This window comes from Ovis canadensis, chromosome 12, assembly GCF_042477335.2.
Source record: "Ovis canadensis isolate MfBH-ARS-UI-01 breed Bighorn chromosome 12, ARS-UI_OviCan_v2, whole genome shotgun sequence".
In the NCBI taxonomy this organism is placed as follows: domain Eukaryota; kingdom Metazoa; phylum Chordata; class Mammalia; order Artiodactyla; family Bovidae; genus Ovis; species Ovis canadensis.
The window spans coordinates 31,093,609-31,109,053 of record NC_091256.1 but is presented as its reverse complement, the minus strand read 5'-3'; the positions used below and the strand labels follow the sequence as shown (position 1 = coordinate 31,109,053).

Sequence of the window (15,445 nt, the reverse complement as noted above, 5' to 3'; positions counted from 1 at the left end):
GGCCCAGGCCGTCCGGGCCCCGTCCAACTCCCGTCTGGCAACACCCGTAAGCTGGCTTCGGATCGCGGGCCGAGGGGCCACTCTCTCCCCGCGGGCTCGTGACCCTCGGGGCAGCAAGGGAAGCGCAACCCTCCGGCGGGCGCCAGAGCAGTGCAGGCTTCGGGTGGCTGCGAACGCCGCGCTCACCCGCCTGCGTGGAGTCGGGGGGCGGTGGGGGCGCCCCGCGGAGAGAGCGGCTACTGGAACCCTCTTAGTTCCTCTCTCTTGCCCCTCGCCTTCCAAACTCGTCTGGATTCTGGGATAAGGCAAAGTAACTTTTCCGTGCACGCGGGAGGTAACCGGCAGGAAATGGTATTAGAAGCGGGACCGGGTAGCAACGCCCCCATCCCCCAACCGCGTGGGGGACCCCTTCGGTTTTCTCCCGGGGGTCGGGGTAGAGGTGAGACAGTTCTGTTTACAGGGACGGACGGTGGTACCGGGCGGGGATAAGGAGCGAAAAGAAAGATCACCGCCGCTCTCCTGATCCCCTTTTCCTCCGCCCCCGGCGCCCCCCAGCCCTGAGGCCGCTTTTAGTCCCTTCGGATGGGCTTGGCTTGGCACCCTCCTCTGCAGGCCTTGTGTTGAATGTGGATACTCCAAAGAGAATCCTTTCCACCTGCAGACCCTCCCCTGCGGTGTCCTCAATTTCTCCACCCAACGCGCCCAGCCCTATTAGACTTATCCTATGGGCTGTGGTTGGCGTTGAGACCGCCAGGATAAATTCAGCTAGGCAACCTCTTGAATTGGCGAGTTTGGAGTGGAAAGCTAATGTCTGTCGTCCCCGGAGGGGTTTATATTTGAGAAAGCACCTGGAATAAAAATGAAAATCGTACTAACCCAAATCACCGTTCGCAATCTGGCCCAGCCTCAAGGAAAGGGGCGGGTGGGCGGCTAGTGCCGGTCAGGACGCACAGTCACTGGGGGGTCTCTTCGGTCGGCCGGTGTGCGCGGGCTCGGCGAAAGGCGGCCGGCCCCCGGGGAGCTAACGAGGACCACCCCCGCGCGCCAGCGGGCCGGGCGTGCTTCCCCGGAGCTTGCGGCCCTCGGCGAGTGAGGACGTGACCCCGGGACCACGCCTGCTTAACCCCGGCAGCCTGTGGCCGAGAGGTCGTGAAGTTGCTGGGGGGGGGGGGGGAGGGGGTCTTGGTATCCCTGGAGAGTTACTATGGCCTTCGGGGATGGAAACCTACGGGCTGGGAACTCCCTTGTGCCTTCTGCACTCACCCTGTCGCCGTTCCCTTCAAACACAGGGTTACCTAAACTCTCGTCCTGGCGTCTCTAGAAAACCCCTCATCCTGCCAGTTTCCCGCCTTCCTTCCGTCGCTCCCGCGATCCCAGGGGAAACCCGGCTCCTTGCTCCCTTCCCCCTTCTCCAGCCAATTCCTAGGCTCCTTGCTCTTCGGGCCTTTGCCCTTCCCAGTTGGTGCCTCTAGTGCCTCGCTGGGGTGCGGGGGGAGGCCAAGAGGCGGAGTACCTCCCTCATGGCAAAAATAACAAAACTATGGAAGTCGGAGTAAAACTACATCCCCACCCCCTCGGTCCCCCTCCCAAATCCTGCCAGCAGAGTGCTGGGTGGGGGGAGGGATTGGCGAGGAGGGAGGGTCATCCCGGGGAAGGGGAATCCGGCGCAAATTTCCGCGCGCTACTCTCATTTGTCAGTTGATTCCGTCTAAAAGTTCGCTATTTATAGGCTACACCCGGCAGCCCGAATCCCCGCGCCCGCTTCCTCTGCAAAGTGAGAGAGGTCCTCGCGGCGCCGGGCGGCCCGTCTCGACCGCGTCCCGTGATCGGTTTGGTTTTGTTTCTGCCCTCACACCGCGGGCAGCCCCGGAGCAGGACACGGGGAGCAGCCCCGAAACCACCCACTCGCAGTAGCTGAGAGAGCGGCTCTGCAGTCCCACCATGTGAGTCCGCGCCTGACCCGGCTCGGCGCGCGCGGGCTGGCGGGCAGCGCGGGGGCCGCCGCGCCGGAGCCCCGGGGGGGCTGGCCTCCGCCTCTGCCGGTGCGACCTCCAGCTGCTTCCTTCTTCCTCCTGCCCCCCTTTGATTTCTCGCTTCTCACTCTTATTTCCGCGCTTCTCTGACTCCCCTGCTTTCAACTTCCAGCTGAGTTTGGGCACACACAAAAAAACAGAGGCGACTGGCCTTTACGTGGGAGGCGGGGTGGGTTGGGCGCGTGTGTTTCCTACCGAAGAAAACTCTGTGGGTCTGGGGGAGGGAGGCGCGTGCGGGAGCGCGCCCGGTAGCTGGGGCCGGGGGCCGGGGCCGGGGGGCAGGGGGTAGGGGGTGGGCGAGGCGCGCTGATCGCGAGACCTTTCCTCTTGTCTTGGCACCGACCGACCGCAGGATGGGAATGCAGTGTTCGTGAAGCTTCTCGGTTGGGAACCATCCCTCTGCGATGGGGGGGAGAGGGGGGAGGACAAGATGTCTTAAAATCTAGGAACCGCGCCGGGCGGAAAGGAGGGAAGAATGTGAGCGCTGGCAGAGGGTAGTCGGGAAACAGCGTCAAATCCCTAATTTAAGATGGAATTGGGGTCTGTGACACCCTTCCTCTCCTCGGCTGTGAACAGGACTCGCTTTCGGGGACAGCAAGGGCGCAAGCCTGGGGATCGCGGAGGTCTGCGGGCCTTGACCTTGTCTCCTCTTTCTACCTGCCAACGCCTTAGACGATGCTTCTGTGCTTTAGAACCTAGAAGTCGATGGGGGCGGGGAGCAGGGAGCAAGGCCGGCTGGAGAGGTGCCCCGAGCCCCAGGCGAGAGGAGCGCCCGACGCGCGCGTGGTTCGGGGAAGCGCTGTGCCCTCGGGGCCGCGACCAGGCCGGCTCTGCTGCAGGCGCGCGGCGGCGGCCATGAGACTCGCGCAGGGCAGTTCAAACCACCCTTTCCCCCTCAGAGCCCAGGCGCGGCATTTGGTGGGGTGGAGAAGGTTATGACTGAAAATAACCCGGGGCTCGGATCCGTTTGGCTGGAGATCTGAGCGCCAGCGCGGAGGTGGGGAGAGGCTGAGAATCAGCGAGCGAAGAACTGCGGCCTCGCCTGTGGCGCGCTCAGGGCTCTGGCCCCCGCTGATGAATTTCTTCCCCATCACCGGTTTCTCCTCACGGCGAATGTCCCTGAATCTCCCTGTGGCCGCTCCGTCAGGGCGCTCAGTGTGTCTGCGGACAAAAGTGGTGGGGGGCGAAGACCCAGCCCCGGTCTATGGCAGTGCCACAGGGGGAACCCGACTTTCCGAAGTCTGTGCACTCAGGGTTCCCGGCACAGAAACGGGGTCTGAGGTCTGTTTCCGGCTCCAGTCTGTCCCTGCTTCACTCCTAGGCTCACTCCGCAAGGACGATCTGGTTCAGACGGGACGGGGGCCACCCCCAACTGGCCCAGAGCTACCCGGATTCTCACCCAGGCCCGCCCAAAAGAGCTTTCAGAAACTCGACCGCCAAGTTAAAATCAGAGGCAGTTTTCTTCTGCTATCTCTGGGCTGCATGTGGGGTTATGGGTAGATGGCAAATTTATTACAACTTTACAGCCGGACACTAAGCGGCGGGGACCTGTAAATGTCGGAATTCGGGGGCTGGGGGTGCGATGTCTCCTCTCTTCCTCCGCCCCATTAGCCGACAGTAAGTGCCACTCAGCTCCCCTGGCACAGGTTCGGGGAAGCTTTTCTTAAGTACTAAAAGGAAGAAAAAACGATCAAAAGTAAGAAAGATGGAAATTAAAAGGAAATGAAAGAGAGAAAAGACGAGATAAAAGGGAAGGTGTGGTTTCTAGCTATCTGTATCCCTCCCTTCTCCTTGGAAAAGAGCGCGATGTTTCAAGAGCCTTGGCGTTAGCCCAAGAGCATCCACCTCCAGACCCCACTCCAAGTTCTCTGACCTTGGCCGGCTAGTGGAGGCGCGTCAGCTCGCGCTTTATCTGACACGCTTCTCAGCTTCCTCAGCGCCCAACCCTTAACCACATGCAAATTCCCTGTCCCCAGCGCTGGACGACACGCCACACTTTGCTCAGGAACTGGTCAAAGATGGAGAAGGCCCAGAGCGCCCTCTCAGCGAGTCTACTTTGGCACAGTATCTGAGTCCCCTGCAGGGGCGCGCAAAGTGCCGCGCTCTGGTGGGAGAGGAGTGCTTGCCCAGATAATTTCGCCTTTAGGAATTTTGAGAATTCGCTGGGCTCCTCACCCCACCCCTCCCCCGTGTCTCTGAAGAAATCCCAGAACTTGGGAGCTTTGGGGAGCTCAACGAAGTAAAATAAACTTGTCCTGAGTTCTGCCTCAGTTCTCTGCCCTGCGATTCCCCCGGATCTTTCTAGTTCTCCCTAGTGGCTGCAGATTCTTTTCCATCCCTGACATTCCGCACTCTGCTTCTGTTTGGGGGCCTCCAGGCTCCTGGGGATTTACCCTCAGGTGGAAATTCTAGATAGGAAAGACACAAGTTCTCTTCCTCGGTTGAGTGAAAATGACCTTCCGACCTCCAGACAAAAGGGAATAAACTTTGTGTGCGGAAGGAGGTGAGAGCAGAGAACAGGGAGGCCTGTTAGTGTCCAAATGAGCTTGGTTGCATGGAGAAAGAAATTTCTCTCTCTCCAAATAGCTCATTATTTCAAGCAACCCTGGAAAGAGAGACGACAGGGGAGTTTCCTCTTACAAATTCTTCAGATCAGTGACCTATAACCCCTGAGAAGTGATGAGAGAGAAACCGTGGGGGAGGGGGTGGCAGAGAAGGCCACCTGTGCCTACCTGCAAGCAGGTTTTGCCCTTCTTGGATGACCTGAGATGATGGTTGTAAACGGTGGTAACTGTTTTATGGAAAATCAGAGCATAAACACCTGACAGACCTTTTCATGGTGCCTTGAGCTGCTCTACTGGGTCATCTGGGGCCTAAAAGGAGGTTAGGAGGAACTTCAGTGCCCTCCCCCCACCACCTCGCCCCCTTCCCCAGGTAGGCCTGTGACTCCGCTGGGTGTTTGTGGAAGGTTGTAACCAGTGGTCACTTTTCCTGAAAACTGGAGCAATTCTCTCCCTATGCTCATCTCCAATCTTTCCTGGGTCAGTTATCCCCGGACTCCAGCCGTTCCTAAGCTATGTTAGGAATTCCTAGCTTATGTGTTCTTTATAGAGACTACTCTTATGAAGAAGTGAACACTAAGAAGAGCTGAGTTGTGTCCTTTCAAGGTTTCAGTGGATTATAAATTTGCAAGTCTCTGAGCACATAACTGAGGTCTGAAATGTCAGTGGAAAGAGGGCTTAAGGAGAATCCAGAGAAGATCTAAGTGACCGGCAAGAAAGTTCCTTTAACTGCTTGCTTTCCTCCTCGGTTTCACCAGTTTAACTTCCTTTTTCTCTCTTAAGTGATGAAATAGGATTCTTCACTTCTGTGACTGTTGTGGCCACGTGTTCATATGTATATTCTGGTCAAGGATTTTCAGAATTTGACCTGTAAAGTCTTCTGTGCACTCTTCCATCTGACTTGATTTTGACATGAAATATAAGCCTTTCTCTTCATCAAGTTCTTGTTCACCTTCAACAGTTGGTTTCAGTTTCCGTTATTTCTCAGATTTCCTTACAATAACAGTCCACAAACCAGATATGTTTAGCTTCTATGAGACAGGATTATTCCTCTGCATTTCTCCAGGCAGTTCTGGCTAAAACCACCTTTGCTTTCACTTGAAAGAGATACTTACCTGAAGATGAAAGTGAGGGACTTTTTTAAAACCCAAATTACCCAAATACTTGCTTTTATTTTTTCTTTTGCCTGTGTGGAATAAACCAAGTCATGTGAACATTTAAATAGACATGTTGCAAATGACAAACATGGCTTTTTATGTAGAAATTTTCTTCGAGATTTAAAAAGTCATGGCTCAGGTATTTAACATGATTTCAGGAAATTGTATCTTTGAAATTCATTGACAGCTAGATTTATTTGCAGAACTTTCCATGCAGCTTTGTCATGCTTGTTTACAGCTGTCTTCTCTGATCTAAGGGCATCTACCATCAACTGCTTCACAAGTATTAAGTCAAAGGAGATTTTTTTTTTCTAACTTCAAAATTCTTTCCACGTTTCCCCTTGTATAAGGTAGTTGACCTAAAAGTTTGCAGCTCAGAAAAATTAAGTTTTGAGTATGTAATAGATCCTGCTGACCCATCTGTATAAACTCTGTTTTACTGTTAACATTTTGATAGTTAAAATGATTTCTTTTGGGGAGCAAATAAATGTATTATTATATATATAGATTTATAAAATAAATATATATCTTTTTTTTCCAGGGAGGCTTACTGAATGATTAGTTTTTCTCCAGATTCTATTTTTTTCTATCAGATATGTCATTGTTTTCTATTTATTTTGTGTAAATTAAGGAAAGATTCAAATTACTGACTTATGATAAATCATATCACTCTTCTATCACAGTCATCAATATTCTGTTATTTTGAATTAAACATTTTAATGTAATTTTTTTTTCATTTTAATGTAATTTTGAAGACAGAAGGTCCTGCGTATGTTCATTAATAGGGGCTGGCTAAATTGGTTAAACTATTGACAGGAAACATTTGGAAGTGGAAATGTAGCATTGGGAAAGTTGATGTTTTAATGGTAAACTGATGAATCAAGAATACCATTCAAGAGCAAAAGCATTAATGACAAATGGCTGACCTTCTATATATAGTATTTCACTTTTAAACACTGTTTGGATGATATATGAAGTAACTATGTAGGGCAAAAGTAGCTCTTGCTAAGTACTGGAGATTCAAGCCAGTATTTTTTTTTTAAAACGAGGTAAAATTTCAGATGCTGTAACATCCAACATTTTTTATTATTTTAAAGCGTACCACATAAAGGCTTTTTACTACGATACATCGCCACTATTTAACTCTAGAATATTTTCATCATCCCGAAAGGAAACTGTGTATTCATTAAGCAGTCTCTCCCCTTCTCCCCTCCTCCCCACCCTTGGCAGTCGCTGAGCTGCCTTCTGTTTCTATGGATCTGCCTGTTCTGGACATTTTATAACTGAAGTTATTTAATATTTGGCCGTTTGTGTCCAGCTTCATTCACTTTACCTGGTGGTCTCCAAGTTCAGCCACGTTGCAGCGTGTGTCCATCGTCCATTCCTCTACGGCTGAGTAATATCTGATTTTATGGATATACCACATTGTGTTGGTGGACACTTGGGTTGCTTCTACCATTTGGCTATTATGAACAATGCTGCTGTGAACATTCATTACAAAATTTGTCTGAACCCATTCAGCCTTTTTGGTGTTTTTTTTTTTCCTTTTTAATTATTGTGATCAAATTCATCTACCAAGAAATTTCAAATAGTCTTTTCTGTTTAAATAATATTCAGAATCTTCCTTTAACTTATGTTTTCAGATCTTTGCTGGTCATATCCTAACTCTGTGTTTAACTTTCTGAGGAATATTGCTTTCCACAGTGGCTATACAGCTTTACAGTCCTATTAAAAATGTCTGAGAATTCCAACTTCTCCACATCTTTGTCAACATTTATTTTATTTTCCATTTGAAAAAATCATAGCCATCCTAGTGAATGTAAGTATTGTCTCACTGGGATTTTGATTTGCGTTTCCCTAATGACTAATGGTGCTGAGTATCTTTACATGTGCTTATTGGCCATTTGAATATCTTCTTTGGATAAATATCTGTTCATTGTCTTTGCTTCCTTTTAAATTACTTCCCTATTTGTCTTTTTGTTATTGAACTGTAAGAGTTTTTGATGTATTTTGAGTATTAGATCCTTAGCACACATATGACTTACAAATATTTATCTTTCCTCCCATTCTCTGGATTGTTTTTCACCTTTTTGGTATTACCCTGCAATTCATAAGAGGTTTTAGTTTTGATAAAGTCAAATTTAGTAGAAGTTATTTTAAACAGTAGGTATATTTTTCATTCAGAGGGAAACAGATTGAACACAGGACCACAAAAATTAGATGCTAAATCCTAAAAAAAATAAAAAATAAAAAAATAACTCTCCTGTAATGCGAGAGAGCAACTTTACCAAATGTAGATTATCAAGGAGTGTGTAAAGTTACCACTGTACAAGTAAAGGAGACAGCTGTGGCTCCATTGACCTTTTTCTTTGAAGAAGTCCTGGGTTATTCAAGGCCTGATGAATGAGATCTTTTATCTTTAGATGACAGTAGTTTTTTTTTTTCAATTATCATTATCAAATTCATCTACCAAGAAATTTCAAATAGTCTCCTCTGTTTAAATAACATTCAGGATCTGCCTTAAACCAACAACAACCAGGAAGATCAAAGAAAATGTTGCCAGGATGTTTCTAATCCAGCAATTTCTAACCCGGCCACAAGCAGGCTGTGTAGTCAGGTAATATACTTGTAAAGCTCCCAGGAGAAAGGTCTTGGAGTCATAGATGAGAGAAACTAAATTATTGCAAAGCACCTTAACACGAAGAGGAAGAGTATAAACGGACGTTGTTGAGTGCACAGGTTTTGCCTGTTCTCTCAAATCGGCTGTTTTGGGATAATTGACTGATTTGAATCAGCTCGTCATTTAATTTCATTCTTAGTTATGAAGGAAGCAGACTTGTGGTGAACATTGATCGACACATCTCTGATTCTGTCCCTCGAAAGTCTTGCACTGGATTCTGACATCTGCCATTTTATGGAATAATGTACTGGGCAAACCACTGGACTCTTAAGTCCACACTCAGAGTTCTTGCATGATCCACACATGTTGCTGTTATCCTGAACAGCCAAGAAGGATTCTGAGGGACACTCAGGCTCCTCCTCTGCAGGGTAACGTCTTCGCCCTACAGGTATGGGAGGGAAAAACAGAATAATACATATTAAAATGATAAAGCATTTTGAAGTTGTAGTGTGTGTTTCCTTATTTGTGTAGCATTTAAAATATACCAGGTATCGTCCGAAAACTTAACACATTAAAAAATTAAGTCCTCAACCCCACGAGGTAGGTACTATTTCCCCTCATTTTGTAAGTGAGAAAAGTGAAGCATGGAAATTTTATATAGTCTAGGAATGCTGGGGCTGCAACATTGCATTCTCTCCTGGCAACAGTCAGCGGGAATCCAGGTAGTCTGCCGTCTTTTGGTGGGTTCACCCGACTTGTCTTGATTCATTCACTTGTTTGCCTGCGTGAGTCCTGTAATCATTCACACTTGTTCCTGCTAACATGAGCCCTACGCAAGGAAAATAGATCAGAACCAAAATATTAAACAGGAGGGCAATAATAAACATAGCAGATAAACATTTTGGCATGGATTTTATTTTGCAAAGTTCTCTTGCTCCTGTCATTAACTACAGATCCCATGAGCCAAAGAGATTAGTTGGGTACCCCCTGAGTACTCAAGTGGAGGAACAAGCCCTTTTAAAATTGAGAAGTTTAAAATCAGAAGAAAATCCAACACGTGTGCAGAGAATAATATAAATTAATATGTGTGTGGTGCCAAGTAGCTTCAGTCATGTCTCATTCTTTGAGACCCTGTGGATTGTAGCCCACCAGGCTCCACTGTCCATGGGATTTTCCAGACAAGAATACAGGAGTGGTTTGTTATTCCCTTCTCCAGGGGATCTTCCTGATCCATGGATCAAACCCAAGTCTCCTGTGTCTCCAGCATAGAAAGTGGATTCTTTACCACTGAGCCACCATGTGGGAAATTAAAAAAAAAAAAATCCCACCAATTAGAAATTTTAATCATTAGTCTTTTAGGCAGAGATCTTTCAGTTATGACAGAATTTGTTTCATTATTTTATACACAAAAGGTAAGTAACAAACAATATCAGTTCAGTTCAGTTGGTCAGTCGTGTCAGACTCTTTGCAACCCCATGAATCACAGCACGCCAGGCCTCCCTGTCCATCACCGACTCTCAGAGTTCACTCAGACTCACGTCCATCGAGTCAGTGATGCCATCCAGCCATTTTATCCTCTGTCGTTCCCTTCTCCTGCCCCCAATCCCTCCCAGCATCAGAGTCTTTTCCAATGAGTCAACTCTTCGCATGAGGTGGCCAAAGTACTGGAGTTTCAGCTTTAGCATCATTCCTTCCAAAGAAATCCCAGGGCTGATCTCCTTCAGAATGGACTGGTTGGATCTCCTTGCAGTCCAAGGGACTCTCAAGAGTCTTCTCCAACACCACAGTTCAAAAGCATCAATTCTTCGGCGCTCAGCCTTCTTCACAGTCCAACTCTCACATCCATACATGACCACTGGAAAAACCATAGCCTTGACTGGATGGACCTTAGTCGACCAAGTAATGTCTCTCCTTTTGAATATGCCATCTAGGTTGATCATAACTTTTCTTCCAAGGAGTAAGCATCTTTTAATTTCATGGCTGCAATCACCATCTGCGGTAGTTTTGGAGCCCCCAAAAATAAAGTCTGACACTGTTTCCACTGTTTCCCCATCTATTTCCCATGAAGTGATGGGATCGGATGCCATGATCTTCGTTTTCTGAATGTTGAGTTTTAAGCCAACTTTTTCACTCTCCGCTTTCACTTTCATCAAGAGGCTTTTTAGTTCCTCTTCATCAGATCTACTTCAAAAAGTAGGCTTCAGAATATGCCACAAAGTTGGGGAACAATCAACCCTATTTCCTGTGTTTTCAGAAGATTGACTCATGCTTATTCAGCTCAGTGTGGTTGAGCAGTATTCATAGCTATTGCCCTGAGTGCTACAGGCTCCAAAAGAACCTTCTGAATGGAGAGAGAATTAAAGATGCCAAGTACTATGTTAATTGCATATATTCCATTGCATCCTAATTTTTGAGCAAATGGTTAGTTATTCATGAGGACACTTGATAAGCAAGAACATTCCTCTTGTAAACATGTAGATACTAACCAAGGAGTTTTATTCCAGCCATTTGCCAACTTCAGAGTGAAGAGGCCATTTTTCAGAGGTGTGGTACCAAGCAGAGGAGGGGTTTTAACATTCAGTGCACTGTGATTGGTGTCACATGGCTGAGCTTTGCCATGCTGGGTCCACAAGTGTGAGTCTGTGGACCTTTGCCAGGTGGGCTGACATGGAGGCGTACAGTACTATTGGTTTAGCCCTGTTTAATTTGCTTTTAAATAATCCGCAGAAACCCTTTCTGTGTTGAAAACTTGCTGTGATGAGTTTATTGAATCCTATAGAATGATGGTGAACTTGCTAATTCAGTGTGCAGTGTATGTTGAGTACATGCTGGCTTTCAATGTTATGAGATAGGTGGGAAGGTAACAGACATACTATGAATCATGTAGGGAAGACAGTCAGGCTTAGAGATGACTGCCCATGACCGCACAGGTAGTAGGGCTGCAGATTTGGGCCTCAAACCCAGGCTTCTGATGCCAGATCAAGGGTTCCTCTTCCATGTCTCTTGATCAGCATTTCTGAGAGTGTGTTTCACTTGAACCCCTTCACAATGACCTAGGACATTTGTATAAAATGTAGAATCCTAGGCCTTGCTCTAGAAATACTGAATCCCCAGGACCCAGAATTGTTAATTGTCCCTTCAAGATATTTATATACAGTTAACATTAGGCTTAACTGGTCTGTATACTAAAAATGTTGAAATATTTGGTTAGGTCAAATTTTTTTTTAGGTTTTGTTTTGTTTTGTTTTTTTAAATGGGGCTTGTTTCTAAAGTCTTCATTGAATTTGTTACAATATTGCTTCTGTTGTTTATGTTCTGTTTTTTTTGGCCATGAGGCATAAGGGATCCCCAACCAGGGATGGAACTGGCACCCTCTGCATTGGAAGGCAAACTCTTAACCAATGGACCACCAGTGAAGTCCCTGGTGAAGTCAGTTTGACACTAAGATAGTTGGAGGAGAAAAAAAAAAAAAAGAAATCTGACCATAGACAGTGAATGCTAGTGTGCTCTTGGTAGTTGCCTCACAAATTGGGTTTTAAATAAGAGATTCAAAGAGATCTTCCCATTTGGGGAGTTTGTTCTTATTAGAAGTGTTCTATGCGGGCTTCCCGGGTAACTCTAGTGGTAAAGAACCCTCCTGCCAGTACATGAGACCCAAGAGCCAGAGGTTTGATCCCTGGAAAGATCTCCTGGAGTAGGAAATGGCAACCTCCTCCAGTATTCTTGCCTGGAGAATCCCATGATTTAAATAAGAGAGTCAGAGAGATCTTCCTGTTTAGGGAGGTTGATCTTACTAGAAGTATTCTGTAGAAGTGTGATTTTTTTAAAATCACTTTGTTTTATAAAATGTGTTCTGTAGGACCCTACTTCTACAGGATAGTCATTCATTCAGCAAATATTTACTAAAATGTCAAGTGCTATGTGAAGTGCTATGTCAACAGTGAAGGAACCCTGACCTTATGGAACCCCATCTATTGAGAAAAGATGGTAGAGATGCTTTGCCCCCAAAGTTTTCTTAGTAGACAAATTTGTAAAATAATGGCTTTTACAGATTATTTCAGAAGCAGGTACACTTCAGAGCCTTCCATGTACCTGATACATGCTGTGAATATCTAAGACAGGATTGTTGAATGTGGCGTTTTCCAGACTTATTACAGCATCCTTCAGGTGAATGTTACCTCCTAGGCCTAGTGCTCCATGGCACACCTTCTGGATCACACTCTTCCTACACATTGTGGTGAGATTTTGTGTCCTTGAAACGCTCAGATCTGTGGCACTGGTAGAGACAGGGAGTGTATTGCAGAAGTGGAATCCCACTGCACCTCTACCCCCCCAAAGTAGTAATGTTCTGATAGCCTAGTGAGCACTGGGATAAGCAATGAGCCGACTTTGGCCAAAGAGCTAGCATCCAGGGATTCAGATCAGCTTTGGGCCATCTTCACAGGCGGCTGGGGTATGGATTTGAACATGGGGTGATCCCTGGATGTGTCCCTGGTCTCTGAGCTGGGGAATGGTGAAGGCAGGAGAAGAGATTCTAGCATTTCTGGGCCATTTTGGAGCATTGGGTGTGGGAAGAGTTGCATTAATGGAGAGCACGTGCCACTCTCTTTCCTAGACAGAAGGCTGGCTATTACTGGAGGGCCACTCAGCCTTTGACTCACTGCATGAATTTGCTGAAAAAGACCTCCTTTCTATGTGTTGCCCACTTTTATCGAGATAGTTGTTGGAAAAAGGAAAACATAGGCCTTTTCAGTGGATTGCCTAAGTCCAATGATCCCTAGCTTTGGTTTTTTGTTTTTTCTTGTTCTTCTTTTTCTCAGACAGTTGCTCTATCTAAAAAGAACAAAGTGGCCTGGCTCAGATAACTCACAGGGGTGAGTTCACCTGATGGATGGATTTAAATAGTTTGGATGTTGACATTTATCAGATTACCCAGAGAATTGCCACATCACCACCTTGATTCACGCGTGTGGAGAGTCCTTAAAGAAACCTCTTCAGAATTGTTTGTTTTTCTTAGTTATCATAATATTGAAAGATATGTTGCTTTATTGTTCGTTAAGTACATGCTTTATTCCATATTACCACACATACTTCCTCACAGATATACACAACAAAGACATGGAACAATTTCTCAGTAATTCAGATAGTCATCACCTGAGTATAAAGATACTTAAGACAGACTCCTCTGTCCCCCTTTTTCCAGAGTTGTCTGATTAAATATTCACCTTTTCACTCTTTGTGAGGGGATATCAGATCTCTTAAGTGTTGGTGTCTTGAACCTAAAGTCTAAATTTAGTTTAATCACTTTGAGTAAGAGGAGTTAAATGCAATTGCTATCTTTAGGGAGGTTACAGCTTAGGCTGGGAGGTAGTCAGGAAGGGTAAAAACAGACATTGCTGTGATATCATACAGCTATCTGGTAGGTGCTCCACGAAGAGTTTTAAGCATGGTGATGATGGGTCAAAGGCATTTAATCTGGCCATGAAGAATTAGGAAGAGCTGACTCCAGGAAAATTGCTGTGAGGTTGGTTTAAAAATAGGTAGAAGTTGATTTGGTGGAGCAGTAAAGAGAAGAAGTTTTATATATAAGGCAAGAATATGAATAAAGACTCAGAAATGGGAACATATAAGGCATATTTTGCAGAAGGCAATGGCACCCCACTCCAGTACTCTTTCCTGGAAAATCCCATGGATGGAGGAGCCTGGAAGGCTGCAGTCCATGGGGTCACTGAGGTCAGACACGACTGAGCAACTTCACTTTCACTTTTCACTTTCATACATTGGAGAAGGAAATGGCAACCCACTCCAGTGTTCTTGCCTGGAGAATCCCAGGGACGGGGGAGCCTGGTAGGCTGCTGTCTATGGGGTCACACAAAGTCGGACACGACTGAAGCAACTTAGCAGCAGCAGCAGCAGCAAGGCATATTTGGGACACCAAAGAAGTGTATTTAGGGTGGAGGAAGAGGGGAAACCAATAAAGAAAAATATAAGACTTGGGGACTTTGCTGGTCCAGTGGCTGAGACTCTGTGCTCCCAATGCAGGGATCCTGGGTTCAATCCCTGGTCAGGGAACTAGATCCACATGCTCCAACTAAGAATTCACATGCCGCAACGAAGACCTGGTGCAGCCAAATAAATTAGAATAAATATTAAAATAAGAAAAAGAGACAACATTATTGATGGTCTCTTAGCTGTGATACACTGTTAGGTGTATCCTCCATCCAATTTCACTTTTCATCCTTGCAGCAAGCAGGACAGATCACTTTTGAGGCTGTTGTTCTCCAAGATTCCTGTACCATTTCCATTGTATAGTGTGTCTGCTGGGAAGTGACTGCCAAGGTGGGTACCATGCTTCCTAGGTCCCTTGGCGTTTGTTGGGGCCAAATGATTGTTCTCCACATTGAGATGTGTATATAACTTCTGGGCTGCCATGGTTAGGAACACGTGTGCCCTTTCCATCATGGACTATAGAAAGAATAAAGCTGTAAACAAAGAACTTCAAGATCTTAGGGGAGGAAGAGCCAGTGCCTGGAGGAGCCTGCGTCCTACTCAACATGCAACCAGACTTCACATAAATGGGAAAGAAATGTCTTTGAATAAGTCAGCTGCTGAGATGTAGAGATTTATTTTTTACAGAAGCTAGAGCTGCCTTCATTAATACAGTTATTATAATAGGCTTATATAACACAGGCTCGTGGATGTAAGTTGCTCTAAATCCCTTAAAAATAACAAGTGGGGCCAGGATTACAAACCCAACTGTGTCTTCCAGAGTGTTCTCTTATTCTATTTCCATGTCACTGTTGTTTAAATATTCATTATTATTATTATTATTTTAACTTGGCTGCTGCACCTGAGATCTTCCTTGCATCATGCAGAATCTTTCATTGTGGTGTGTGGGTTTCGCTCTGGCTGTGGCCCACGGGCTCAGTAGTTGGGGCATGTAGGCTCAGCCCCACAGCATGAGATCTTAGTTCCCTGACCGGGGTGAACCCTCCTCCCCTGCATTGTAAGGCAGATTCTTAACCACTGAACCACCAGGGAAGTCATTATTCCCATGGTTTTAACAACTATCTC

At 46.3% G+C, this 15,445-nt stretch overlaps 1 protein-coding gene and 1 long non-coding RNA gene across 12 annotated transcripts in view; one reads left to right on the top strand and one right to left on the bottom strand.

Moving 5' to 3' along the window:
- LOC138415996 (uncharacterized) overlaps positions 1 to 1,066 on the bottom strand; it is a 229,284-nt gene extending 228,218 nt beyond the window's left edge. The window contains exon 1 of the long non-coding RNA XR_011247472.1: positions 877 to 1,066. This is a non-coding gene — a long non-coding RNA (uncharacterized lncRNA). The remainder of the gene's footprint in view (positions 1 to 876) is intronic.
- Positions 1 to 15,445, top strand: part of ESRRG (estrogen related receptor gamma) — a 696,316-nt gene that overhangs the window by 215 nt on the left and 680,656 nt on the right. The window contains exon 1 of one of the 11 annotated variants that reach the window (XM_069544585.1): positions 1,618 to 1,943. The exons of 6 other annotated variants lie outside the window; for them this stretch is intronic. Coding sequence is in view for 1 of the 5 variants with exons in the window: in XM_069544584.1 (XP_069400685.1) it covers positions 1,942 to 1,943 (2 nt within the window). In the remaining 4 variants the exon portion in view is untranslated. Of the gene's footprint in view, positions 1 to 1,617; positions 1,944 to 15,445 lie in introns of those variants that run through there. 4 more of the 11 variants (XM_069544584.1, XM_069544601.1, XM_069544577.1 and 1 more) reach the window with 4 other exon arrangements.